A 26,941-nucleotide genomic window follows, 5' to 3' on the forward strand; every position below is an offset into this window, starting at 1 on the left:
CATGAAAGTGGAAGTCAGCTGAGAGGCTTGAACGCTTGAATTTCTAAAGTGACTTAAGTGTTGCAGTGCTTCATTTTTAGATGCCTGGCTCACAGGGCAGAATCAGATGCTTGGAATTACGCTTCCTACAAGGGGACGTGGGAACCTCTAAATGAAGTTGGTGGCAGCCACTATGCTGAGTGAACAGCCTCTTAGCATGAGACTGTGAAGAGAGAGAGTGGGCCCTCTTAGGGTCCAGCACTACAGGTGGAAAGATACCTATATCAAATGAATATGTAAATGGTGATCACAGAGTTAGGGCTCCTTGCAAAAGATGCCTTTCAAAAGTGTCACTAAAGCAGGAAAAGGTCTGCTCCTTTTCTTTTCAAAAACAGCTGGCAAAGAAGCTGCTCCTCAGCCCCCTTTTAAATAGTAGTTCTGAGATTGTGGTAGAGCTTCAGTTTAGTACCTCAGCCCTGCATCTGCCACATGCAGAAGACCACCCTGATGACCTATCTGTGAGGCGTTTGGGACAGTATTAAGACACTGCAACACACTTTCCTCCTCTAGTCAAAGCTCAGCCACTGGGATTTACTTCATTAGCAAGAGAAATAATACAGCTCTCCAGCCTAAAGATGAGAGCGTTCACCTGAGGGAGAGAGGCTTGAGTACCTGAAATACCAGGATTACTTAGTATGCGAAGGGCTTTAGGTGGTATTGCTCACTACCACTTCTGCAGGGCTAAAACAAGGAACATAACTCTAAAAAAGAAGTTTGGCTCTACAAGGAGCAAACCAAACACATAACTTCGCATGTAGAAGAGGCTATAAGGAGACATCTGGTTTTACTGATCTAGGAATTGATGTCATATTTAAATCCTTGCAATTGCTAAAAAAGAAGTAATTATTTCTTTCAGCTGAAAATTGGAGGTTAGACTTCAAGGTATGTCTTACTGTCTTTTTAATCAATGAATTTAAGTAATTTTGCTCTGTTTAAATGGCTGATGGCTCCAGCACATTTTGCTTGAAAGTCTGCGTTGACTTCTGACTTGATAGTTGATATGAAGGCAAACATTTTCACTCTGCTAAGTTGGGATATATGCTACTCCTGTATTGGAGCAATGGAAACCGTTGAAACTTCCATGTTGATGTTCAGAAGAGTACAAACCTAGTAAAAAATGTGTAAGCACGTTGAAATTTCCCTCGTAGTTTGAGAATGTAAGGTTACTGGGATTCAGTCAACAGCAGAATGCTGTACAAGAGAAGCTACTGTTGGCTGAAAATTAAGATGTTTGCTTCTACCTTAATTTAACTGAGCTCATCCCTGTGAAGCTCTTTCATGTGTGAAGAAATACATTATTCACACTCCTTAGATATAACAGTATTGTGGTTCAGCCTAAAAAATTAACAAAATTACCATACAATGCCTGCCTGAGCTTAAGGATCAGCCTTGTTAACCCCTTTAACCTTCACTGCATATCTATTCGGAAAGAAAAACATGTTTCTAAGAGGATTAGCATTTTCAGACTTTTTGCCTTGGATAGACTGAGCGAACATGTATTTCTGAGGTTCAGGAAAGAATGTGTGGAGAGCTGCAATCTGTAAACTCCTGACAGGAGATATCATAACAACGGGTAACATGTGAATACACACTATGATGGCTCAAAGCATAATTTATCCATAGACAAAAGCGTGTGTTTACAAACCTCTCTGTGGGTGCAGGCGTGATTTTCTTCCAGCTACTGTTACCATCCATCAGCTACAGGTTGCCACGTACACATTTCTGCTGGCAAAGTGGACTGTGGATGTATGCTTGCTTGAGGCAAAGTTAGACAGGATAGCATGAACATGTGAATATGTGAGAGAGCTGCTTTGAACTGAGACAGCTGATTTTGCTTTCAGAAAAAGGAGTGCTTGTATTCTGGTTCTGTTAGTAGAGCTGTGGTGATGCTGTTCTTTTGCTAATATGCAGCAGTGAGCAGTGGGAGACGATAGTATTGCATCAGACACAATTATGTGGCGATGTTTCTTTAAGATGTTACTGGACCCGTTGGAAGGCCCCTAGCTAGTCATAGGCACTTGAATTTGCTCTTTTTTATTCTTGAGAAATGTAATAATTGCTATTTATTGGTTGCTGTCTTTTAATGGAAACAAAGTACCTTAATTAATTGCCTCAATACCCCTAGAAAACTTACAGTAAATGCATTTGATTGATCTGGGCTTCATATCACTTTGGGGTGATTTTAGGTTTAATGTAGTTTTTACTATTTTTACTATTATTCTTCTGTCACAAGCACTGATCAGTTTTGTCTACTTGGAATACTGCCTTGCAGACATCATCAATTGAAAAAAAAAAAAAGGGAAAATCCAATATTCTACCACATCAAACTTGTGTAAAGTGAGGGTTGCATTCTGATGTCTGCAAATTTGGTGTCTCTTGTCCTTGCACCTCTTATGCTGGCCTTATGGTTGATAACAGTCTGCTAATCTTTGATCAACAGGGCTAAGCTCACTATGCTATTTGACAAGTAGAGCTAATGTTCAATAGTTAGCTTCTTTCTAATACTTTTTTTCTGGTTTTGCAATTCTGAGTGTGCATTCAGTCTACACTTTCTAACACAAGAGATAAGAAGGCATGGGTTTTCTTTTTTTCTTTTTTAAGGAGAGCAATGCTCAGATGAATAGATGATGTTTGCCAGTGGAGTGCAGGCTGCTGCACTGAATTAGACTGAAGTCAGCATCCATTCTGTAGCCCATGGGTTAATGAAGTTTGCATTTGTGTGTCTTTGTGAATGAGGAGAAGTAGAGACTTCCAGATGATCCTGAATGCAAATCCAGATATTTTGAATCTCTTCTGGTCTCTAATCATCCAGGTTGTCTGAGAAGTCTTGGGATGCTGTGGGGGGGCCAGAGATCTCTGAAGAGAATATGCCGTGAATTTTCCTGTTCAGTCTGTGGGTTTCAAGTTAGAACACATCTGTGTGTCGTTTTGCATTACAGATGAACCACTTGGTTACTAAAAAATGAAATCAGGATCTTGTATGATTGCATCCTAGTACTCGATTACCTCATTTAATCTTTTTAAGTGTAATAATGTGGATATGGGCTTTTCCAGTGACCTCTATTTGCCATTTCAGAGACTTTTGTCACGTTGCTATGACTGGTAGGAACACTAGTTAATTCTTTATCAGTCTTAAGAAAGGTGCAAGTAATGAAGTAAGATGACTTCCATCACGTAATTTGAACAAAGGCAGCAACAACCAACAAGCCTAATTTGAGAGTACTAAATCTCCATACTTGTTTGTGCAGAATTTGTATTTCCTCTACAAGGAACAATGGATTCATGTCCATCCACCTGCCTAAATTGGCACTGTGCGTACTTGGATGGACCTTTAACTACTCAATGGAAATGCCACCAGAAAAACAAATTGCACTGCAGGAGTGTACAGGAGACTGTAACATGTCTATAAATGAAACTATCCATAGATCTGAGGGAGTGGTAAGTAACAAATTACCAGCCATTAATTGAGACCATTTCAATGAAGTCTGGCTTAGGTGATAGAAAATCAAATGTTTTTCCAAACAAAGCATTTTTTCTTTCCTTTTCCTCCGCCCTTATTTCTCTCTCTAATGACTTGAGATACATAATTTTGTTGCTTTGTTTCACATGGGCACACTAGTGCTACAGTCTTGCAACAACTTATAAATGTACTTAAGTTTAACCACCTACATAAGTATTTGTGGGAATGTGGCCAACAGGTTAATTGTTTTTGTTAGTTGCTTAGAAGAGGCACTAGGTTTTTTCACAGGTTTGATGCCTACCAGCTATTTTTGCAAATCATTAGCAGCAAACATGAAAAAATGAGAGTTATTTTCATTTTTTTCACACATGAATGTCTGATAAATGTAAAACAATAAAATGGATCCCTTCTTCTGTGTTCTGAACCCCTAGAAGTTTTAATTACTGAAAAAATTCAGGCATAGCTATTCATGCATTTTGAAATGTTACTGGAGCTTTGCCAGCTAATGTCAGCCAATGTTGCTGGAGTGATTTAACTAATTAATAGGTTGTTACAACATTTGAGTAGAATCTTGCACTCAAGTCAATAAAACTGTTTAAGGAGGAAGAAAACACTATTGAGTGCACAAGTTAATCAAGGAGTTAGTGGTCTGAAAGACCATCTGGGGAGTATGTCTGAAAAGAGAGGATTTTGTCTTGCGAAAGACAAAACTGGGCTTCATGGGGCAGCTGGTTCAGGTAGCATTTTTACCTTCTGACTTCTGTGTGTGATCACTATAAAATGACCCTGTAGGTAGTGTTTATGGATTAGCAGTAATTAATTTGCAATCCTTAAAAGTTAGACTCGTCTCCAATTTTCTCATTCAAGAATGATCTCTCCACAACTCTGCAAAACAATTGAACAGAAAGGACCATATTTTTGTTGCAAAAACTGTTCAGAAAGGACAAAACAAAGCATATCTACTCAGAGATTAGTTTCACAAAGAAGTGCTTAACTGACTGCTCAGTCATTAAAATCACTGTTGAAGAGCTTGAGTGTGCTAGTCGCGTGTTCGGTTATGGGACATCTGCCGTAGGAAGGGAAGGGAGCAATAGCAGTAACCATCACTTGAGGGTTGGTTACTGAATACAGAGAATACAGATGGTATTCTCTGCCTGCCTCAGTCAGACCCATGTGATACCTGAAGCTCGGGAGCACAGGACTGGGACTGAGGAGACCTGGTGTCTCTGCATAGCTTTGCCACAGACAGCCCGAGTAGCCACATCCTTGGTTAATATGCCCTGAATTCAATGCATGACAGGCACCTGAATGTCAAGCTCATCACAGCTCTGTGCCCCAATTCTCGAGGAGATACTCTGCCCTTTCTCTTCAGACTGGGCGTGTGCTATGGCAGAGGATGCTCCCCTCCTCTGTGTGCACCGTGGTGCCAGCAGCATGGCTCCTGGAGTTTGTAATAGAGAATGGGAGTATAAGCTATGGGATTGCCATCTTAAAAAATAAACTTTGGTGCTGTTCCTTATAATAAAATCTGTATTACAGATCTGCCAACAAAGTACCAATACTTCGTTGTTATTTCTTATCTGAGCCCTGTAACCTATTAAACAAGACTACAAATATAGTCATCAAGAAAAATAGGCTTAAGTTAAATGTTAAATAGTTGCAAAAATAAAGAATAATGTTTCTGATTAATTTTCTTTGTCAAATAGTACCCTAAATGGTATTGAAATTTGTCACTTAATCAAAGAACTGTCTAAACTGTGTGCAATTACATTTTAAAAAATTAGAACACAATTTGCCCAGAAGATAAATAATTATGGTCCAATTTTATAAGTGTATCTCCAATTGTTAGAACATACTTTAAATAGGAACAAGTATGTACCAATTAATTATAACTTAGAAGATTATTCTTAGCTCATTGTAGAGCTTTATTATTCACTCTTGAAAAAAAAAAAAAATCCCTGTAAAGGCACAGCACGATTTTAATTAATTTTTTTCTAACTGTTTAATTTTTAACTTTTTTCCCAAAGTGTTTAATTTTTAAACATGAGCTCTGCTAGCTACATATTTCATTCTCACCATCATATCTCTTAAGCAAGAAAAATAAAGTTAAATAAATTGGATCAGTATTCAAATAAAAGCCATTTAAAGTGATGCTTTCAAAAGTTAATCTTTATCTTTATTCTTCTGAAGTATCCATCAATCATATTAGCTTTTTAAAAATGAGAGCAGCCTTGAAGGCCCAGATGAGGTTTAATATAAGAAGGGGATACGTTCTGCAGTGTTACTACCTAAATGGTACTGAAACAATGGCAATTTAATCCCGTTGATTCAGTTAATACAGGGGGCAAACTTTCCACGTGGTGATCTAGTGCCTTGGAACCGCAATTTAGAACAACATTTTCCATGAAGCTATAAAATAAAAAAAATCTGCAGACTGGGGAGATTTCACATGTTTAGATAATGATGAAATACAGGCCCATAATGACTGGAGGAGAGAGAAAGCAAAAATCCCCACAAATGGAAAAAATTCAATTAGAGGGCTCTGCGTTGAGGCAATAGTTAAAGAGAAATGACTTTGGGGATATTTGCATTTTCATAAACAATTTTCATTTCCACAAGAAGAACTCCCCTGTCTACAGTCCTGATTACAAGCCTCTCACAGGAGTAATTTGTAGCTTTTCATAGCCGTAAGTTCTGTAGTTCCTAAAGCTAAGCCTTTTAAAACCAGTATTCGTTTTGATGTCTTGGTTTGTAGGGGCTGATTTTTGTCACATTGTCCTAATGACTTAGCTTATAGTTAGAGACCTAAAACCTTCCCTGGAGCAATTGGTTGGATGATATTGAGTAGATCTGCTGCAGCACTGCAAGTACACTATTACCGATTTGGTGGCAATAGAGTTTTCTTAGCAAGAAACATGGTGACATCTAGGCTATGGGCATGGGATCAGTGCCATCACTTGTTTTAAGTCCTCCTTCCTTCCCAGAGCATGCAGATGATCCTGCAGTTACTGCCTTTACTGCTGCTAAAATTGCTAGTGTTGGCACTTAGGACGTAAAAGATGGAGTAACTGGGAAAGCCCCTTGAATTGATATGTTTTACTGTAAATTTCAAAAGGGCAAACCTCACAAGTGAGAAATGCTGACCTTTCTGGGGTTAGACATCCACTTCTAGGTACCTCTGCTGCTGACTGTACTAGCCAAACACAGAGTGACAGTCCTTCCAGCACACAGTTCCTACCTGAATTAATGGGGCAATCAACCAAAAAAGAATTACCTTTTCCAGGTGCCTTATAGTTCCTTAGAGTATCTGTTGGCTGAGTCGCATCTCTTGCAGTAAACCAAAGATAATATTTCTGCCAGCAAAGCTCAGAAAGAACGATGTGTGATTCTAAAAAAATGATTTAGTGTTTGTGTGTCAAGATATAAAGTCCTTCCTTCATTGAAATAAGGCCTGACTGGGTTCAGTTGTTCTTCATATTCAGATATCATATGATAAGACAGATTTGGGGCAATGGGTTGTTTGGTCCCACAGTCAGGATAGCATCCCTTAATCCTTTTGGTTTGGCAAATGCTCTTATGGCTGCTGTTCAGTGTATTAAATCCCAAATTAAAAGCAAAAAAACACATAAGCTGGTAAGGAAGTTGTGCTTTAAGGACAAATAACCTAGTGTATCAGAAAATCATGACACCATGGTAATTAATACCACTTTCATGTTCTATGCAGTGTATGTGTATATGGCTGCATATTTATGTTACTGTGATTGCTGACCTGAAGTTTTGAGAGAGTTGCAGTTATTTAGAAAACTTTAAGCCTCATTCTGAGTTAATATAAGCCAACGCAAAGGCAGGACCTAAATATCTGCTCCATTAATTTTAGTATGTCTTGATTTCATATGTTTAAATATGTAGGCTCAATTTTCTTTAATAGGCTCAATTATATGCAGTTTCCTTTGCATGCACTTTTTGAAAGAAAGGTTAAATGGGGGAAAAATAAACTTGATATTCATTAATGTTTGAAATATCACAACAAGGGCTTGAGAGAATTTCAAGTAAGAAGTACAAATCCCTTTACAGTGAAATGGAAATTCAGCACCTAGCACACATGGATAATTCTATAAATGTCAACCAAACTCACATTTTACTAATATTAACTCAGTTTTTCAGAATCAAAACTCGGTAGTATTGAAAGGCTGGTGAAAGTGTTCTTTTTTTCTTTACTGCCCATGTATGTTTAAACGCTGTTTCTTTTAATGTATCTGGTCAGCTTTAAGGATTTTCTGGTTTCCTTGGTCTTGGCGTAGCAGTTCTATAGGGACCACAGAAGCAGTTGCATAGACTATACATAAGCCAAAACCTACTGATCCTGAGTAAATCTGAGGAGAGTTAGTAACTTTTTCCAGTACCAAGCTTTTTAGGTCATCTGAACATTGAGGGGGAAAAAATCTAAGAAGGTAATAGGAAGCATCAAGAGGGAGGAACTGTGGAACCTGCATTTTTTGGAGGTCCCATCTATGTGTCAGTGACATGTAGGAATTTCTTGAGCTATGTGGTCATAACCATAGCAATGCTGATTGCCTGGCATGGCTCAGGACGGGCATGTTCTCACACAGCAATTTGGTGGTGGGAGGAGAAGAAACAGGAAGATCTCGAAGCATGCCAGGATCTGCACTGTAGTACCCATCTACACTGGCTAGATGGTAGCAGTTCATGGCAGAGATAAGACATTGCACCTCTGATTTTCCTTTAGAAGGCAAAATTGTTGGTGTGTGCTGCGCATAGTTAAAAGCTTCCTATTCCTAGCAACTTTAAAATGGATTACATTTCTCTTGCCTACCCTTTCAGTTTTGCTTTGGAGAGTTTACTCCTGAATAAATGTCTGGGTTTGTCTGCATCAAATGCAAAATACCTCAGCACTAGTCAGGCAGCCCTTTGTGGCTCTGTTAGCATGGGACTCTGCTAAAAAACCTCCAAGAAGCAGCACTATCCTGAGCCATGTCAGCTCAGCAGAAGCAAAATTCATGTGACTGTCTGCATCTAAACCTGCAGATACACCCTCTGAGCTGGCGACTACACTCGCCAGAGAACATGAATAAAGCCTCAACCTCAGGACTTTTTTACTACTCAGAAAAAGCATAACAAAAAAGCAGTAGACATTAATTCCCCAAAGTTCTTCAGCCAGTAGGAAGAGGAGTGCACTTTTTTTCCTAGTTTTACCTTAATTTAGCTACATATTCCTTTTATTCTTTTTCTTAAGAAACCATCATAGTTGTTGGGACCAGCTAACCCCATAGAGGCAACAACAGTTTGTAACCCTTCACAGCCATCAATATATGGTTTCTTACCTTGCCTACTTCCTTCTGAAGTACTGAAGAGGAACCAAAACTTTGAAATGCTGAAAAGCCACACTGGTTTCATTTTCCAGGGACTTGGACATTGCCAAAGAGATCAGCTGAAGTGTTTTAACAAAAGCATTCATCACAGAGCCCAACAATAGAAAATTTCAGTGGAAGAAAGTTTTTTTTTATGGAGAATGAATGGATGGGAGTAAAAGAACCTCTTTGTTCTTGACTGGGATAGCCCAGTCTGTGGTATAAGACTTTGGTGAAAGTCTTGAAGTATTAATGTAACCTTTTCTTTCTGTGTTGTGTAAGATTTGATATCAAATTTTACAGAGGTAATTTCATTCTTTGTCCCACTGTATTACTGCCCAGACACTGACAGCAGCTGTATGTACTTCTAGATTCTCTAAAGAGGTCTTGCATATGAAGTTCCAGAGGTGTTTCAGCCCAGCTATTAGTAACCAGAGAACTGTGTTTTGGTATAATTTTTACCAACAAAAAGAGGGCGTTCTTTCCTGCAGATCAGAAACATATTCCTCTGAGAAATGTCTATCTTTACCTGCAGGAATACCCTTTAGCTCACAAATGTTTCAGCTTCTATGCTTGTATAGGAAACATAAGCAGGGTAGGAAGTTGAAAGCCCAGCTGAGATCTTTTTAGGAGAAAATGGTACATATGTACATCCTATACTAGGTCTGAATTTGGCTTCAAGAAGCTTTCATTTAACTGTAGTCTGAATTTATATTACTTGAGCAGTAATCACAGTTCACAACCATCCTATGGCATAGCTGGTTTTGTACTGGTATTAATATGGTGAAAAAATGAACAGATCTTTCTATTTTCTTCACTCCTGAAAACACTATTTTTAAGGAGCATTGTCTCAGCACATCCTTCCTTACTTGTATGTTACTATATGAAGATGGGGCGCTTTACAGCACAAGCAAGGAGGAGTTTCTGTCTGATCAGCTCGTGCTCTAAAACATCAGTACTAAGGACAAGAAGAGGAGATTTGGCTTAGAGCCCAGCAACAGAGTGATAAGATCCCGTGCTAATTTGGAGAGCTTATGTTAGCTGTCCTGCAGGTTATGTGGCACATTATGTGTTGATGAACTGGATGACCATAATTTATAGTCTCCCGACAATGTGACACCATTATGAAAAGAATGGCAAGCATGTGTTACCCATTAGAAAATCCATTAGGATGGCCTGGAAGATTTTGGTGGCAGTAAAGAGATGCAAATGTAATTTTCAAAAAAAAGATTACTGTTGCACTTTAATTTTGGAGTCTCATAAATGTAGTGATGTTCCTCCTTGGTTTCCAATATCAGGAGGCTGCTTATTTACCACAATGCTATTACTGATTTCTTTTGTAGAATCCCACTCAATGTGAGAGACATTGTCTACTGTACAGGAGTTTCACTGATGGATGAAGATGTATGGGAGTTCATTTGGATGAAATTTCATTCTACCACAGCAGTGTCTGAGAAGAAAATATTATTAGAAGCCTTAACTTGCAGTGATGACAGAAACTTGCTCAACAGGTACAAAAATATTATATATCTGTATCTGACTATTACCAATAATCACTTCAACATTTATGGATCATCACTTGAGCTTTGGCCTAAATGAAAGAACTTTGCATTTCGAGGCTTACTGTCTGTTTAAACTGTCTTATGTTTCTGTGTTAATGCATATGAAAATTGACACATATTATGTCTTTTCACTTCCAAATTTTCCTATGTTCATTGGAAATGTTTGAAATCCTATAATAATTGCTGTTATTTTTTTGTTAGCATATCCTTTATTTAAATGTATTGACCAGTCTGATCTCACTGATTTCATAAAGATGCACATGTAAAGTTCCACTCAGCTTTTACCGAAGTCCTTTTACATCAAGATTTTTCTGATTCATAAATGTGTCTGGTCTTTGGAATCATAGAAATAAACCACTGAACTCACTTGGATACTTAAACAAACCATTTGGCAGTGATTATTTTTTTCTGAGAGTTTTCTGATGTGCTGTTGTTAGACTGTGTGTTGGTGAAACTAAACAGGATTTTTTCTCCTTGTTTCTCCCACTAGGCTTTTGAATTTGTCTCTCAACTCCGAAGTTGTCCTGGATCAGGATGCAATTGATGTGATAATCCACGTAGCTCGAAATCCACATGGAAGGGATCTTGCTTGGAAGTTTTTCAGAGAAAAATGGAAAATATTAAATGCTAGGTAAAGATAGAAAGTCTAAATTTATTTTCATTTCCTTATTTTGATGTAATTCATGTAAATATTGTATATGTATGTATTCATGTAAGTTCCTGAATCTAGTCCATTCTCTTTTAATCCATAAATAGAGATATCTCTAAATATGAAATACATACATATGAGTCATAAATGCATTTATTCATGGATTATCACATACATGCATAGAAACATTTATCTCTTAGTGATCATCTGTATATATATATATATATATTACTGTATTGTGTCTCCACTTATGATAATGAATTCTGTCTATATGTCAAGTGCTGCAGTTCTACTTTTAGATAGATAAAAAAGCAGCAGTTCCCAAAGGAATTTTGCTGATTTTAAGTCTAATAGAAAAAAAATCTTTTCAAGAACATTATTTCAACTGTGGAAAAATACCACCAAGCCCTTTTTGAAACATTTCCATTTTCAAAAGGATGCTAATATAGTGTCATTCCCTTTCCTTCCACTCTGTGTTTCAGGTGAGTTTCAAGTAATAGAGGAGCAACATTTTGAATTAAAAATAGATGAACAGGAAGGAGACAGGGTTGTTACTTATACCTACTTCTCTTTCTCTTTGAACAAGTGCTACATGGTCCTACTCAGAATCCTAGTCAACATTTTAAAATCCTTTTTGATAAAGATTTTGATATTAATTCAATGAATGAGAAATTTCTTTAGTTCTTTACAGACAGCCTGAGGGTCTGAAAGATTTCACAGCAGCTCGTCTGGTACTGACAGATTAGAAGGGACCACAACTCGGATGAGGTTCAAGTTCTTAAAGGCAGGTGTCCAAGAACTTCAGACGCCCCACGCCAGGCCACTCCCATGGGGTTGGCAGAAAAAGTATTGGAGATTTGTTCCATTCTGGACTTGTGAGGAGCCATCTAGTGTACCATGGAATATTTGAAATGGTATATTTGAGATGCTGTATTTAAGCTACTAAATCCTAGTGCCTGATGAGTACAGGTACAAACTTACTATAGGTTGGTTTCACGGCATCAAAAGAAGAGTCAAGGAAACTCAGAGACTGTGCAACTTTCCTAAAGATTCAAAAAGTTATTCATGCTGTTTTGGATAATACTTTATAGTATAGTGGGATTTTAGAAGTTGTTTAGCTGCGAAAATAGGTTTGAACAGGAATTGGTTTTGGAAGTTTATATTGCAGGAGCATACTTTTTAAAAGCAATTTCCAGAAAGCTTCAAAAGTGTGCTGAGGAGTTTAAAAAATTAAGAATCCTCTGCTTCTTGTATGATTATTCCAGGAACTGGACTTTTACACAGAAAGTGGATGGCAGACCCATTACTAGTATGCAGCACAGTGCAATTAGTTATGCTCTGGATAGCTAATCATTTTTCAGGTTCCTCCAGAGATTTATACAGAGTTTAGGCATAAATCTGTCAAAATCTATATTGCTACAAACACATATGCAGAAGTTACGTCCTGCCTTAGCAAGTACGTTCATCTGACAACCTAGCTAACACCTGTGATTTTAGACATGGACAAGGTTAAGCAGTGTAGACAAATGGACAAAATTTAGAAAACTATGCCACATGCCAAAATTTTTTGTGTGTTTTAATTTTAAATAGCTTAACTTCACCTAAAAATTGAATTGTATTTATCTCACTTGCTTGGAATGCATCACTGTGTTATCTGAGTTCCTAACAATCAGCAAGGCCTCATCAAAAACCTGTTATTGTCCTTTTTTTAATGAGAAAATAACAGAGAGTCTGTCTCTTTGCCCAACACTGACTTTATGTTATCTGCATTCAGTTTGATCTCCAAACACAAGTCAGAGCCACCAAAAGGATTGTAGCGGTTGCATTTTTCTGAAAGGGACATCCAGTTGAGTTTCTGTCAATTGCCAAAAAATTCAATGCAGTGGAATGATGTAGTTCATACAAGCTGTACATATGTGATGTATATTGAAAATAACTTTGTTTTGTAATTCTAGATTAAAACCTCTTAAGAGAGACTTTGAGAGGGTGGAATTAGTCTAACACCTTGCCCCTTAATGTTCAGTGAAACAGTGACATGATCGAATGCAAAATTAGGCTTCTGATTTAAGCTTGCCACACTGGTACATTTTTCAAATACAAGCTTTATTGCGGAATTATAGTTCAAGTATACTCTGTCCCAAGGCATCTTTCTTCTACAATTATAATTTATTATTTAATTTTATTTAAAATTAAAATAGTTTTTACAAAACATTAATTTAATAAGGTGATATCTCAATGGTATTTTCCATTGAATTTATTATAAAAGGTGTTGATGTTTGAGAGTAATATGAAGTAGCTGAGGGTGATTAAATGATACTATAATGCTATTTCCTCTAACTTTAAAACACAGCATGTTGAAGAGTTAGAATGGCAACAAAATATTGTTATCCCTTTATATTTTTACAATATGCTTGTATTCACATTGTCCAGAAGATACTGATAACGTATAAAGTCTTCAAAATCACTCATATCCCATTTACAAAGGTGACTTAGAAATTGAGGTGCCTAACAAGTCTTTTGTAAGAAATCCGTGGGACTAAGACTGCTAAAATTCTGAAAAAGAGAATTGAAAATACTATGCTTGAATTCCTGTTACCTGAGCATGCGCTACCTTGGCTCCTAAATAATTTCCATCGTGTGTGCACGTGTGTGTCTATGTGTGAAAAATTAATCCAACAGCTGCATGTAAGAATTCCTTCATTCTCAAGTGCTGAATTATTTGTCAGCATTTGGGAATTTGACAATATTTGGGAAGCCATTTACAACTGTGCAAAGTAAATGGACTATGCTGCCTCTCAAGTTGAGTTCGCACAAGTGCAAAGCCTGTAAAATTGTGAGACATTGGAGGTTCACATACCCAGAAGTAAAGGAGCGGGTGGAGAGCCCATGACTCCAGGATGTTTCCAGGAAGCTCAGGCATGTAAGGTCCTGGTCCTGCAGTGCTGTCGTCTTCCTGTGAAGGGTGGGAAGACTGATACTTGCAAGACCAAACACTTTTTCTATTTATTCTTTTGTTTCACACCTGCAAAATACTATTTTGGGAGGTGGCTTTTCTAGAATTTTTGCCAGCAGAGCCTGTTTAGAAATGGCAGTTAGTGGCTGACTTTTTACCAAGTATGTGTAATGGGCATTAATCAGCACATGTATTCATGAAGGTATCATTTTCAGTGGAAGGAATTCTTCTTGTTGGTACTGTGGCTATAGTACAGGCTGCAAGAAAAATAAAATCCCTGCAGCGGTTTTTATGAGGTCGCTTCTGTAAAGTGGATTGGTAACCTTGTCAAAAGACCCCATCAAGAGGAGCTTCCAATTTTCCAAGCAGTCAATTATGAGGCTAACCTGAGACTGTAATAATAAAGGGCTTTGTTAGAAAGCCTAAACGTGCTTAAAGGACCATGAAATCCATACTTCCCATAGGAGGCATTTGCCTCTGGATGTCTGTATATGTCAGTGTGACTGAAGTTTTGGAAAAAGAGATGTACTTGCTGAAGTAGCCATGAATAATTCAGTTATTAGTCGTCAGGGAGTAGGATTTTTGGTACCTGTAACTGTGTTTCCCCTCACATAAGCTCAAGGTAGCAAGCAACACAGTGTACACCTTCCCTAAAATAGAATCTTCTCAAAGAAAACCCAGTTCTCTTCCCTCTCCCTCTTTCTATCCCTCTTCCTGGGGCTATCCCCCTCCCTTTCTCTTTCTCCCTTTTGAAAGGATTGTGGCTTACAGTACCTAAGCATTTAAGGGTAATTAATTTAGGATTAATAGAAGCAGAACAGAAAGCTATGACTGTACTAGTTCATTTCACTTTGAATTTTGAATTCCTCCCCTAAATCAGTTTATAAAAGCAGGATATGAACTGCATTGTTCCCCCGGATAAACCTAATTGCAGTGAAGTCTATTGGTATTACTTACACATGTCTGGCAGGAGAGCTGGGTTTCCTATCTTAAAAACAGTCATGTTCAGATTAGCTAGATATTGCTTTGGATGTATGTGCAGATAAAGATATTTGTCAAGTGCCTTTTGCTCTGCTGAATGACATCTAACTGGAATAAGAGACTTGCTTTCAGTTTCCAATGGAATTACGTTCTTCATACTAGAGACTTTGAAAAAAAAATGCCACAAACTATTCCAACATGAAATGCAAAACTTCAGGAGTAGTCTGGATAATCTTATAGATGATGTAGATATTTCATTTGAGGGATTGAAAAATGTGCAAGAGCAGGATTTGAATGGCCAGTTTCAAAGCAACTACCTGCAGAAGGTCATTGCTGATTGCTGCTGAATATCCTACCCTGTCATACATTGGCCTTTAAATAGTCCTGGCCCAAGCTTTTGAATTTTCATTCCAGGTTGGTTCTTTGAAGATGCTGCATCATGGCCCAGGGGATTATTTTAGCAGTATTATTCTCTATCAGTATTATTTATTTTAATTATCAGGTACTGGAACAAGAGAATTTGATTCAGTTCACTTATCTAGAGACTATTTGTAATGTAGATGAGGTGGGTGAATACAAAATGCAGAGGAGGCTGCAGCACTTCAAAAAGTCTGTTTTAATGGTATGGCTAGAAGGGTTCTTCAGAATACTTCTCCATAGCTGCTGCTCTGCTCCTTCTTTGGTGCCTGTATTTTGAGCTGCTTCGTGTCATTACATTGAAAGTTGCTTTGTTAAGCTTAAGGTCTTGTTGTGGTTTGTTCCTCTCCTCCTCTGGAGCTCTCATCTGTGGCTGCAGTTAAGCCCATTCTGCTTAGTAGCATTCAACTAAAAGTAAACTATAAATAGCTCAGCCTAGAAAAAGGTCTCAGTCCAGGTTTTTAGCATGAAACACTGGAATAGCAGTGTCCAATTCCAGTGCTATTCCCTTGGATCCCCAGAATCGATCCCGTGTCTTCTCCCTTGCTTACAGAAGACTACTTTCTAATTTTCATCTGGCCTGGCACTTGCACTAACTCTCTGTGCATCTTCTTTTTGCCCTTGCAGGTATGGAGAAGCATTATTTATGAATTCGAAGCTTATCAGTGGGGTCACAGAATTCCTCAATACCGAAGAAGAACTAAGAGAGGTAATTTTTAAATGACTTTCAGCACGTGAGGCTGTATTAGTTGTAAGCAGGGAGCAGGGCAGGAGCAATAAGGTGCCAGTTGTCCAGGAACTCTGGTTACTCAGCTGGAGTCACAGACCCGTGCTGCAGCTGGGCAGCAAGAGGATGAGGAGCAGGTTGCAAAGGCATCCAAGCGGTTAGAGGTGGTGTCAGGAGGTGGGTAGTGCAGGCACTTCTCTGTGCTTGGCTGGATACGTAGGTTTGGGTTTTTTCTCTTGACTATTGGTTAAGAAACTAAAGATGAGATCTTTTTATCCACATTAGTTTATGCTGCAGAGGGCAGCCCTAAAAAAAAACAGTGTTGAAAGTAGAAGCTGCCAGTGCCTTCTCTGTTTTTCTTTCGCCTACAGTATTTCCATGTGAGAAAAGCTGTTAACCTGATATTCTGGCCAAATGAAACCACAATAATTTATTCTAAATGCTAAGTACTTCTTATTTAGATTGCAAAGATTTCTCATTTTAACTTAACATCTGCCCTGGCTGAGGTATTTGTGCAGTTGTGTTATGCTCTGCTTAGCAGCTGCTCGACATTACCCCAGATGGATGAAATGGTTCTTATGCAGCATAATCACCATTAATTGAACTCTGATTGCGCTATGATATTTTGTGTCCAACCATTTATCTGCACTCAAGTCTAGTGGCCTCAGGAACTTAGGGAAGAGCTGCAGCTGGTTTCCTCAAAGCTGCCCAGGTGGGAAGGACAGTGCTGGCCAGATTTGGGTGTCTGCGCTGCACAAGGAAGCCTTCTATTCTCTTAGTTTCCACCTCCATGATAGCATTGGCAGGCTGCTTGTTTATACTTCCCCTAAAAGAAACTGGCCACATAAACATTTTGGTATAAAAAGTACAGAGATCAGGTAAGGGCTGATTTAGATAGTTTCCAGGTCCCTCCCATGCTTTTAACTGTGATGGGAATGAGATAGTTGCAGGATCAGCCTTTTCAGTTTTGAGCCTATGCACAAAGAGATGTTGTTGGAAGTTAGATTTAAATAAACAAGGTGAATTTGGTGTCGCCAGGAAACAAAAAATAACTAGTTATGAATAAGTGTTGCTAAAACCACTTAATTTTATACAAGTCAACATAACCAGCAACCTACTGTGCCGATCAGCCTTTCAGTTCTCACTTGAAAAGAACAGTAATTCGGAGCACACCAGTGCCATCAGCTATAATAATCCAGGTGATAGTGCTATAATTTGAGTATATGCAAGAACAGAGCAGGGGCCTTTTCAGTCTGCTGAAAAAAGATAAAAGATTTCTCATAAAGGAAGGAATCAATTTCAGGCATTCAAGATCGTCAAATGAGTGCCCACTTGCTATTTTGCCATTCTCTTCACACTGTAACCATCCCTTCCTTTTCTAAACAACCAACCCGTATTATATCATCAAAAGGGTTCTGCAAATCAAAATGAAATAAATTTATTATGGAGGTTGATAAAATAAAAGGGCATCAGGGCTGCCTTCTGCTGATATTTACATGTAAACCTGAATTAGAAGCATTTCCAATGCTCCTAGTTTGGTTTCTTAGGTAGAAATAAAAGTTTAGAGCAGCCCAGCTGCTGCACTACAAAGACAGCTGGGCTACAGGAGAGAAGGAGGTAATGATATTAATGTGATCCAGCACTGACATGTCAATATCTTCCAGTGCAATTTGAAGCAATTGCATCACATATAATTGACAGTCTGCTGTCTTATTACATTTCCTATTAAATCTTTCTACACCATACCACATTTACTTCCACAGTGATCGTGGAGGTTTGTCCTAAATGCCTGACTTGTTTGTTTGTGTGCGCTGGAAATGTTTACTTTCTTTAGTTCCTGCAAATTTAACCTGTTAACTTGCATTTCCAGCTAAAGAACTTTATAAAGAGTTACGAAGAGGGAGCTGCTGCCTCTTTCTCTCGCGCTGTGGAAACAGTAGAAGCCAATGTGCGGTGGCAAAGGCTTTATAAGGAAGAACTATTCCAGTGGCTAAGAAAATCCTTGACACACTAATCTGTCTTTCCAGCCGACCATTTAACATGAAGCTCTGCAAGAGGAAGAGGAGACATTTTAGAAGTGTTCAACATTAAAATCATGAAGACAAGATCAGGTTGCAGGGAGAAGGTTTTTTTTCCTTTTTTTTTTAATTGTGGGATATATATTTTTTTTTTTTACACTGGACTCTTGTGAAATTGTCAAGAAGCTTTTCAGAAGAGATCATGAACACTTGTGAAATCCAGTCCTCAGTGTACACAGCCAAACATGATATTAAGTGGTGCATGTAAATGTTGAAGAAAAACAAACAAAAAACCCTTCAAAGACTATTTTGTGCATGCTTGTACCATCCCTGCCTGTATTCTAGCATGCTTATGTATAACGGCCACATTTTGTATGTGAGTTCCAGTTACATCAAAGATGGGCATTATACAAAGCACAAAGACTATCTACGACAATCAGTGTTGCAATGAACAAAAGGAAAGGAAGGAAAAGGAAACACAGAAGGCTTCCAATCGGGGCAGTATGAGATGTAAAGTCAGCTTTCCCACTAGCTGCCAATTAGTCTACCCCTCAGATTGTCTCTTAATGATTACAGAGATGCCAGCTTATTTCTTGAGTTGCCAGTTGTTGTATCTGCAGTCCCCATATTCCCATATTTAAATAAGCAGCTTAGAGAGCAAGGAGAGAGAGAGGGGAGGAGGAGGGGAGAGAAAATGAGAATGAGAGAGAAGGACATCATCCATGCATTATAATTATATACATTTATTCACTGCTGATCAGTGGAACAGTGTAGTTTTAGCTGTGAACGTATGCAGTGTTTGAGGGGAGCTTTGCATTGATTGCACAGAATCCATGAACCACCTCTTCTCAGCAATTTCACAAGGCAGTGGTACTCACGATGGGTCACTCAGCCTGTGCAGGAGTAAGTTATGCAGCTGATAGTGCACAAGTATTATAAATAAACATAGGATTCAAATGGAAATTAGCAAACAGGGAGAATACCTTGCATGCAAAGACATAAAATTAACCAAGAGGGCTGTCTTGCATGTGGTAGACCAGCCTCTGTAGCAATTTATTATGATAGACAGGTCAGATTCTCCATGTGGGCAATACTTTTGCAAATATGGGATGTACAATTTCTGACAACTTAGAAAAGTGAAATATGGAGAAAGAGGGGGTGTGTGTGTGTTTATTTGTACTGGCTAATGCCGAGAACATTTTCTTTCTGTTTCCTTGTATTTCACATAGACTGTTCTAGATGAGTGATGCTTTACTTAATCATATGTTTGTTTCTTTTTTCTCAATCCTTAATCTGAAAGATCAGTGGTACAGTGGAACTGCTACTTGTAAAATGACCATCTGCACCATTGTTGCTAAGTGTTGAGGATAAAACTGATGGGGGCCAAATACTCTCCCGTGTTTGCACCATGGAGAAAAAAAACCCACAAAACTACAGGGAGTTATCAGGACGCAGATTGCAGCAGCTTCAGAGGGGGAATGTAGATGTATGACAGTGTTTCTGTATGCCATCCCAGCCTATCACAACTATCTGACCACATCATGGCCCTGTACATTGGGAACATGTGGCCAGCCAAAGCAGAGAACAACCATTTTATCTGGTTGTTTCCTCCACAGGGTGTGGAAGTTACCAACGTGCTTTACAGTAGCAGTTGCTTATCCCCAGTAAGCTGTGAATTGAACCATTAATGCAAAAAGAACCAAAACAAATCATCCTCAGATATTATGAGAGTTGTGTGGAGATGGTGTTGTTTTCTGGGCTCTCATTCCCATGGTACTCTGCTCCTCAAGAACTGGTAGGCACATCCCATAACTAAGCTGTCGTACCCATCTCCCTGCTCTTGCAGGGGGGTTGGACTAGATGACCTGTAAAGGTCCCTTCCAATCCAAAGCATTCTATGATTCTGTGATTCTGTCTTGAGCCTGTCATTTTGTGTCTTTGACTGTGCAGAGGGTGCTGTTTGTGGATTGGGTGCATTAAATCCTTGTGTGGGCATTTGCTCCACTGTTCGGTGCTGTGTAGCACCACATGTTAGCTTGACCACATATAACCAAAAGAAGAGGGAATCCTGTGCTCTTGTACTGTTAACTCTTTGCCTTCTAGTAAGCCCTAAACCTTCGTACTATGTTGCAATGCTAGTGAACCTAATGCCCACAGACATTATCGTGTCCAAGTTGAGTGAAATCCTCCTTCTCCTATGTATTTTACCTACCTCACAGGGGTGTTGTGAGGCTTGACTAATGTTAGCAAAGCACTTGAATATCCTCTGATGAAAGGCATTTAAAAGTGCAAAGTATTATTTTATGCGGTTGACCAAACTCAACCTCAATGCCAGTATGTAGCGTCACATTTTAAATTTCTACTGAACAAAATCACATGCAGATTTGTTTTAATAAAAAAGCAAGCCAAATATTATTTAATATAACCTCTACCCTGTAATAAAGGCCAAAATTATTATATCCAAAGAGTGTGCAGAAAACCGAGCCCTCAAATGTGAATTACTTTGAGGATTTTGGAGAAAAGAAGTGTGTGTAATGGTCTGACCCTTTGCAATTTTATTCAAGATTGTCTTTGATGACTTTTCTTTTTCAGCACCACAACTTGAACCACATACCTCCAGGATGCGCATAGAAGTTTCTGGTCTTTCCACCGATAACAGGCAGGCTAACAATATGTTTCAAAGTCAAAAGTTTATTTCAGCCTGTGTATTCTGCACAGTGCACAGAAACTTCCACTGTTGGTCATTTGAATTGAAGTTCTTGCACATTTAGCTGGTGTTGGATGTAAATTAATATTTTAGTGGCCTTGAGCAACTGGTCTACCACAGATATCAAGCCCTAAATGTATCTATTATACATACCTATTGAAGTATTGCTTATAATTGTTGTATTCTAATAATGTTGGTATTACTGCTATAGCTAAGGTTGAGCTGGCCTTTCCATTATAATTCCCTATTCTTTAATTTTTTTATATTTTGTATTTTGCTGTTTCACACTGAATCAGGATTAAATTTAAATGGATTAAATCCAACAAAACTATAGCTGTTTTCTACAATATTCAACCCCCCTGCATGTACTTATATGTCTTTAGAAACTTTTTAAAATAAGAAGTTCCACACAGCTGTGTGTTAAAGAATAGTTGATACCTCATGGAAAACTCTAATACAGTCTGCTTAGAAAAATCTATTTATCTTACTGATTTTCTTTCTCCTTTACCAGTCCTTTTCTTCCTTTGTCCTTATCTAAAGATGGGCCCCATTTTTATAATTTCGATTATGTTACGAAGCCAAATACCCCAAACTTTTCAGCATTTTCAAATCTAGGATTTAATTTTGTCCTTTCTAGTGAGAGGAGATGCTGCAAAATGTGAATCCAGTGTGGACGTGGACCTCACCCAGGCCCTGGGTGTCATTTTATAGAGATTTGATGAGGCCTGTATCTCTAATCAGCCTTTGTATGACTCAGGATCCTGTCCAGTTATTAATTGATATGGCTTACTAAATCATATAGGGAGACATATTTTTATGTCTAAAAATTGATTACTAAATCATATAGGGAGACATGATTTTATGCCAGCATAACAATATACCTATTGTAAAAATACCTGTTGTATTTTTATAACATTGTCCACTACAAAAATCTCAGCCTGTTACTTTGTAGCTGGTAGAATTATTCATGTATCCACAGCTAACAGCTGTTAAAATGATAGGGGCTACTAATTGTGACTAGAGCAGAACAATGTGAAAACATTATTCTGAAATGAAATGTCACTTCTGCTATTATTGGGAGTACTTGGACATTGATTTTGATGAAAAAACCTTCATGTGTCCTTAAGTACATCCAAATTTGTGACCTTTGATGATCTTTTCAGTGAATATGGCAAGGATTCTGATACTATGTTGGAAACTGAAGATGAATTTTGTGTAGCTTTCGGACTGTTGTGGATATTTCACTGAGCTTTAGAGTGTCAAAGGAGGTATCTCCACTGATGCAGAAGGGTGCTTTCACAGGAAAGATCCTGAACCATACAATTAAATCCTTAGTAGTAAAGAATAAAACCAGAAAATTTTATATATATATATATTCATGTGAAAAATCCGCTGTAGAGATAATTTCCCATAAAATGTCAGTAAGTCTGATTATTTGGATAGAATAAAGTGAAGCCAATATTTGCAGATGAAGGTGCCTTTGTTTAGATACCTGCATAATAAGGTTTTGGTTTTCCACATGATCATAACTGATACTGAAGTCAATGAAAATAGACTTTGAGTCAAGTGTGCAACTTTCTCTTTGAGGAAAAGGGATGTGGCTTTGAAAACTGTTTATGTATATAATCAACTTACCACCACTTCTGTTATGAGTACTCACCGTATCAGGCTCCCTGTCCTAAGCAGGATTTATCACCACAGTGTCAGTATGAGCATGAAGGAGTAAAAGGACCGTCCTGCTTCTGAGCAGCCTGAATAGAGGCTGTTTGCCCAGTGTTGGATGGAGCAGTCTGAGAACTGCTGGCTGCATCATCTGCCGCCACCACCAGCCCACCCAGGTCGGGAAGGCAGCTGGGAGCCACTGAAGTGCGGAGAGGCTCCATCCAAGTTTCTCTCAGCTAGACAGAAGGGACAGAAGGTCCCTTTGCCTGTTATGGGTGATCTTCAGAGATTAGTGTCATTGCATTGTGCAGGCAGGAAACAAAGTGAGCCTACGTTGCACAGAAAAACCTAAATCCCTGAGCTCTGGTCACACCAACTCTTGACTGAAATCTTTGTAAAGGTCTAGAATATTAAAATACAAGTTCTTCAGAAGTAATTTGAAATGGTCAAAAAATATTTTGATTTTTCAGTGCATAAGAACACAGACAGTCTTTGCCTTTATGGTATTTTTGTTAATGTTGAAAATGTGCCATGAGTTTCTCGGGCCTTTTTCTAACGAAGGCCCGTTTGAAATGATTAATAGTAGTAATAGTAGTCACTGTAGTAATACCATGAAAAATTTCAGATTCCTGTGCAAACCTCTGTGGCACTAGTGTCTGTGCAGTTCCCTTTTTGCATACAAAACTAAAAAATTGGCCACTGCGTTTCTTATGTGACTGTGGAAGCTTTTGCCTATCTTAAAACCAATACTGAAACCCAGTGACACCACTCTGACTTGAGCAAGTAGTCCATGCTAATATGAGTAATTTAGTCTTCAATGAGAAGGAAGGGGAGAAAGGGACTGCTATGTGTAAGGATTTTTCACTAAAGTAAGGCCACATGCCCTAGTTGGAGCAGAATTTTAAAGTCAAGTATATTTTGAAGAAGCTGGTTGAACTTAGCTCCATCTTGTGTCTTTATGCTGACAGTGGAGGTAGCTCGACCTCAGAATACCCCCACATGATAATGCATTTTAGGTTGGATTTTATAAAACAGGCGTGGAGCTGGTTTCATTGAGATGTGTTTACGGAGAATCATCCACAAGAGCAAGTGCTGTGGGTCAGACCCAGTGTCCTTTCCCAGAAAAATTGCATTTATATTTGGCTGATTTGTAGCTAGTGAAGTAAGTGCGACTTTGCCAAGCATCATTTCTGAATGCTTTGCTTGTTTTATGTGCGCTGTTTCCTAAGGGTATCAAAGAGATGTTGGTAGAGAACACAGAGATGAGCAGCGTTGTGAGAGCAGAGGGGACTGTGCTGCAGCAGGCAGTCACGAGCCAGGAGGCTTTAGCCAGAGTGCCCCAACGTTTCCTGGACAGCATTGCTTGGATTTGCCTCATAAGGATAGCCTTCGTACAACGGACAAGGCCAAGAGCCAAGACACAGTCTCAGTTCTCTGCAATATGTTTCCGTCCACTTAATATGTTCATTTCTGTAATTTCAAAATAACCTGTAGCCAAACTGACGACACGTGTGTGGCCGCAGATCCTCCGTTGGTGCACGGTGAGGTAGATCCGTTGAAGTGACTGATGTGAATTGCAGCTGAGGATCTAACCCATTGCTTTCAAAACAGCCCCCTGAGGTGATGGCTGGGCTGGTGTACAGGATGTTTCACGTATTTGTATCTATGTTTCAGTAGCACATATTGGATGACAAATGCTTTTTGTTTTCCTTTTGCTTTTTGTTAGAATAATACTTTGCAATCAGTTCAAATGTGATAAAGCTTTATAATATGTTTGGAGAACTGCAGAATACTGTACTGTGAAGACTGTGGCTACTATCCTCTCTTTTTCCTGCAAACAGTAGATTTCAGCAGAGATGGACTTCCCTGGACTTAGACACTCTGTGAAAAAAAGTATTCTGACAGTTTCTAATGGAAACATCATTGTAATTACTGTATAACTACCCTGTACAAAGACAGCTTTATTATATGTGTAAATGTAATTTTGCTATGTTGTTTTTATGTTTGAGGGACAATAGGCTTTGGTGTGGGTGAGACGTATAGCCTTATAAAAACAGAGATTGTAGCTCCCTCTCTGATGTTTTACTGAAAGGTGTTCAGTTGCTCTATTTTTGCAGAAGATAAACATAAACCAGTTCCCTGAAAACTAATGATCTATTCCACTACCCATGCGTCAATGACATAAATGGATCATACTATTGAAAATAAAGGCTTGATAATAAATTGCATTATTTTCCCAAGAGACTCCACATGTAACATCTTTTGACACCTTAAGAAGAAAGAAGTCCTGCAGCTATTAATGCTGGTTATAATGGATGAGTCCCTCTATTAATTCTGTCTCAGCCTTAGATTAATTCTGAATACTGTAATTAGAAGAACATATTTTTCCATCACTTCTCAAATCTGTACTCTTTGGAATTCAGTTCTTTGTCAAGTAAGAGGTGGAGCTGGCTCAGTTTAGATACAATTCACCAATGGTTTCACACAAATGAGTGTTTGCAAGATCAGAATGCCATTTTCATTTAAAGGAAATACAGATCGTTGCATAATGTCACAGTTCTCTCTCTATGTACCATATATACATGCATGTATAGCTTCTAATTCTGGACATTTTGCTTTGACAAAGCTTTCATTGGTTATTTGTATTTATAGATCTTACTCAAAAGTTTCAACTCAGCAAAGCAGTTGGACATAGGCAGGATGTGAGGCTGTGTTGACCACTACTCAATGACATATATAGGCATGGAGGCAGTCCCACTGATTTGTGTGGGATTAATCACGTGCTTCAAATTAATTTATCAAATCACGCCCATGGCTGAAACAGGTTTTCTAGAAAGTGATTTAGGTTGAAAACTGTTTCTGCACAGGTTTCAGGCGCAGGATATGGTGTTGTGTTTTTGCTGAATTTAAAATCACAACTTACTTTATATAGAGCCAACTGCTCTTCTCTCTCCTTTTTTATAGAAAACCATATACTTTGTATATAGAGGGGAGATACTAACTGATTCTCAGTATGTCTAAAAATGCCAAATTTAACAAGGTTTTTCATTTATTGTTTGAAGCATCCTAGGATTTGAGAATAAAAGCAGACTTATTCTTACAATGTTAATTAATGAATATAGAATTAATCAGCATTTTAAACCAATAGCCAAATAAAATATATGAATTTCTGTTACAGTTTACCAGAAAAGTGTTTTTCTATGATATGCCATTAAAAATGACTCCATAAATACGGGACCACTATGTGTTCAACATAAAATTTTTATTCCACTCTAACTAAGGACTGACTAAATGGATTTTTTTTTTTAAATGAGAAACTTTATCTTCTGTATTTTAAGCAGAACAAATTTGAATTTTGTCTCTGATAATAAAATTTTGTATAGTAATGTGTAATTCATCACTGTCTTAATTTTCTGATGTGGAAACATGGCTAAGATAAATAATATCCAGCCTTCTGATTATGTTCCCATTCCAGCTGAGATAACAGTTTAATAGTGCTGCATAGGTACACTGAGGTTTTACAATGAAAAACATGCAAGAAAAAGTATTTTTTGACGTGAGGAATTTTTCAAAACACATTAAAATGCTGGTACTAGTAGAAAGCAGAGATCCACAGAAAATACAAAATTTGGGCTTGGAAGTACTCGTAAGCGCTCCAAGACTTAACAGGACTGAGACTGGAATAGAGACCAAAGTCTGTCTTTTGTGCTTTTCTAATTATGTGAATTTTGAATAAGCAAAAAAGATCTTTTCATTGGTAAAAGTGATTTCAACTGGAATGCAGTTCAAATGACTTTTTAATAGAGTCCTTGAATTCAGGCTATTATTTTCCTTTTTTGAAGGACAGTTTTCAGTAACAATGAGATGTGAAATGTGTGCAATTATTTACCCATTGGATACAATCATGTTCCTACTGAAGTCAATTGGAGCTTTGACATTGACATCACTGGGAGTAAAAGCCAACCCTGTATTTTTCAAAATATACCTTTCAATGCCAGAATGTCTTTTTTTCTTTAACAATAAAGATGTTGTCTTCTGTACTGCACATCTTAGTCTACTGAAAAGCAGAAGGGAATTTTTAAGGTCCTCATTCTGCAAACCACAACAGGCAGCATTGATGCTTTGAGTACAGGTAAGCAGAACTGGGGAGTAAATGAGTATGTTTATAGTATCCTACCATTAAACACTTCACTGTATTATCCTGGGGCTAGAATTTTGACATCCTATATGCACGTGTCAGTAGAGTATGGAGTCATACCCCTCATACCTCTTTTTCCTGAGTTCATGTCTGGAGCAGGAGTTCAGGAGGCCCAAGGAGGTGGCTTGGGGCCAGCAGAGAGCTTTCACATTAAGAGGAGATACTGGTATGTAGGATGAACTATGAAAAGCTAGGATAT

The 26,941-nt window shown here is 38.2% G+C and overlaps 1 protein-coding gene across 3 annotated transcripts in view; it reads left to right on the forward strand.

Moving 5' to 3' along the window:
- Positions 1 to 25,855, forward strand: part of TRHDE (thyrotropin releasing hormone degrading enzyme) — a 222,854-nt gene extending 196,999 nt beyond the window's left edge. For 2 of the 3 annotated variants that reach the window (XM_072863690.1, XM_072863704.1), the window contains 4 exons: positions 10,212 to 10,379; positions 10,921 to 11,061; positions 16,058 to 16,139; positions 18,028 to 25,855. In XM_072863690.1, the coding sequence (XP_072719791.1) occupies positions 10,212 to 10,379; positions 10,921 to 11,061; positions 16,058 to 16,139; positions 18,028 to 18,171 (535 nt within the window). In that variant the 3' untranslated portion in view covers positions 18,172 to 25,855. The remainder of the gene's footprint in view (positions 1 to 10,211; positions 10,380 to 10,920; positions 11,062 to 16,057; positions 16,140 to 18,027) is intronic. The other variant, XR_012042899.1, reaches the window with a different exon arrangement.
- The last annotated feature ends 1,086 nt before the right edge of the window (positions 25,856 to 26,941 follow it).

Source organism: Ciconia boyciana, chromosome 1 (assembly GCF_034638445.1).
Source record: "Ciconia boyciana chromosome 1, ASM3463844v1, whole genome shotgun sequence".
Classification (NCBI taxonomy): Eukaryota; Metazoa; Chordata; class Aves; order Ciconiiformes; family Ciconiidae; genus Ciconia; species Ciconia boyciana.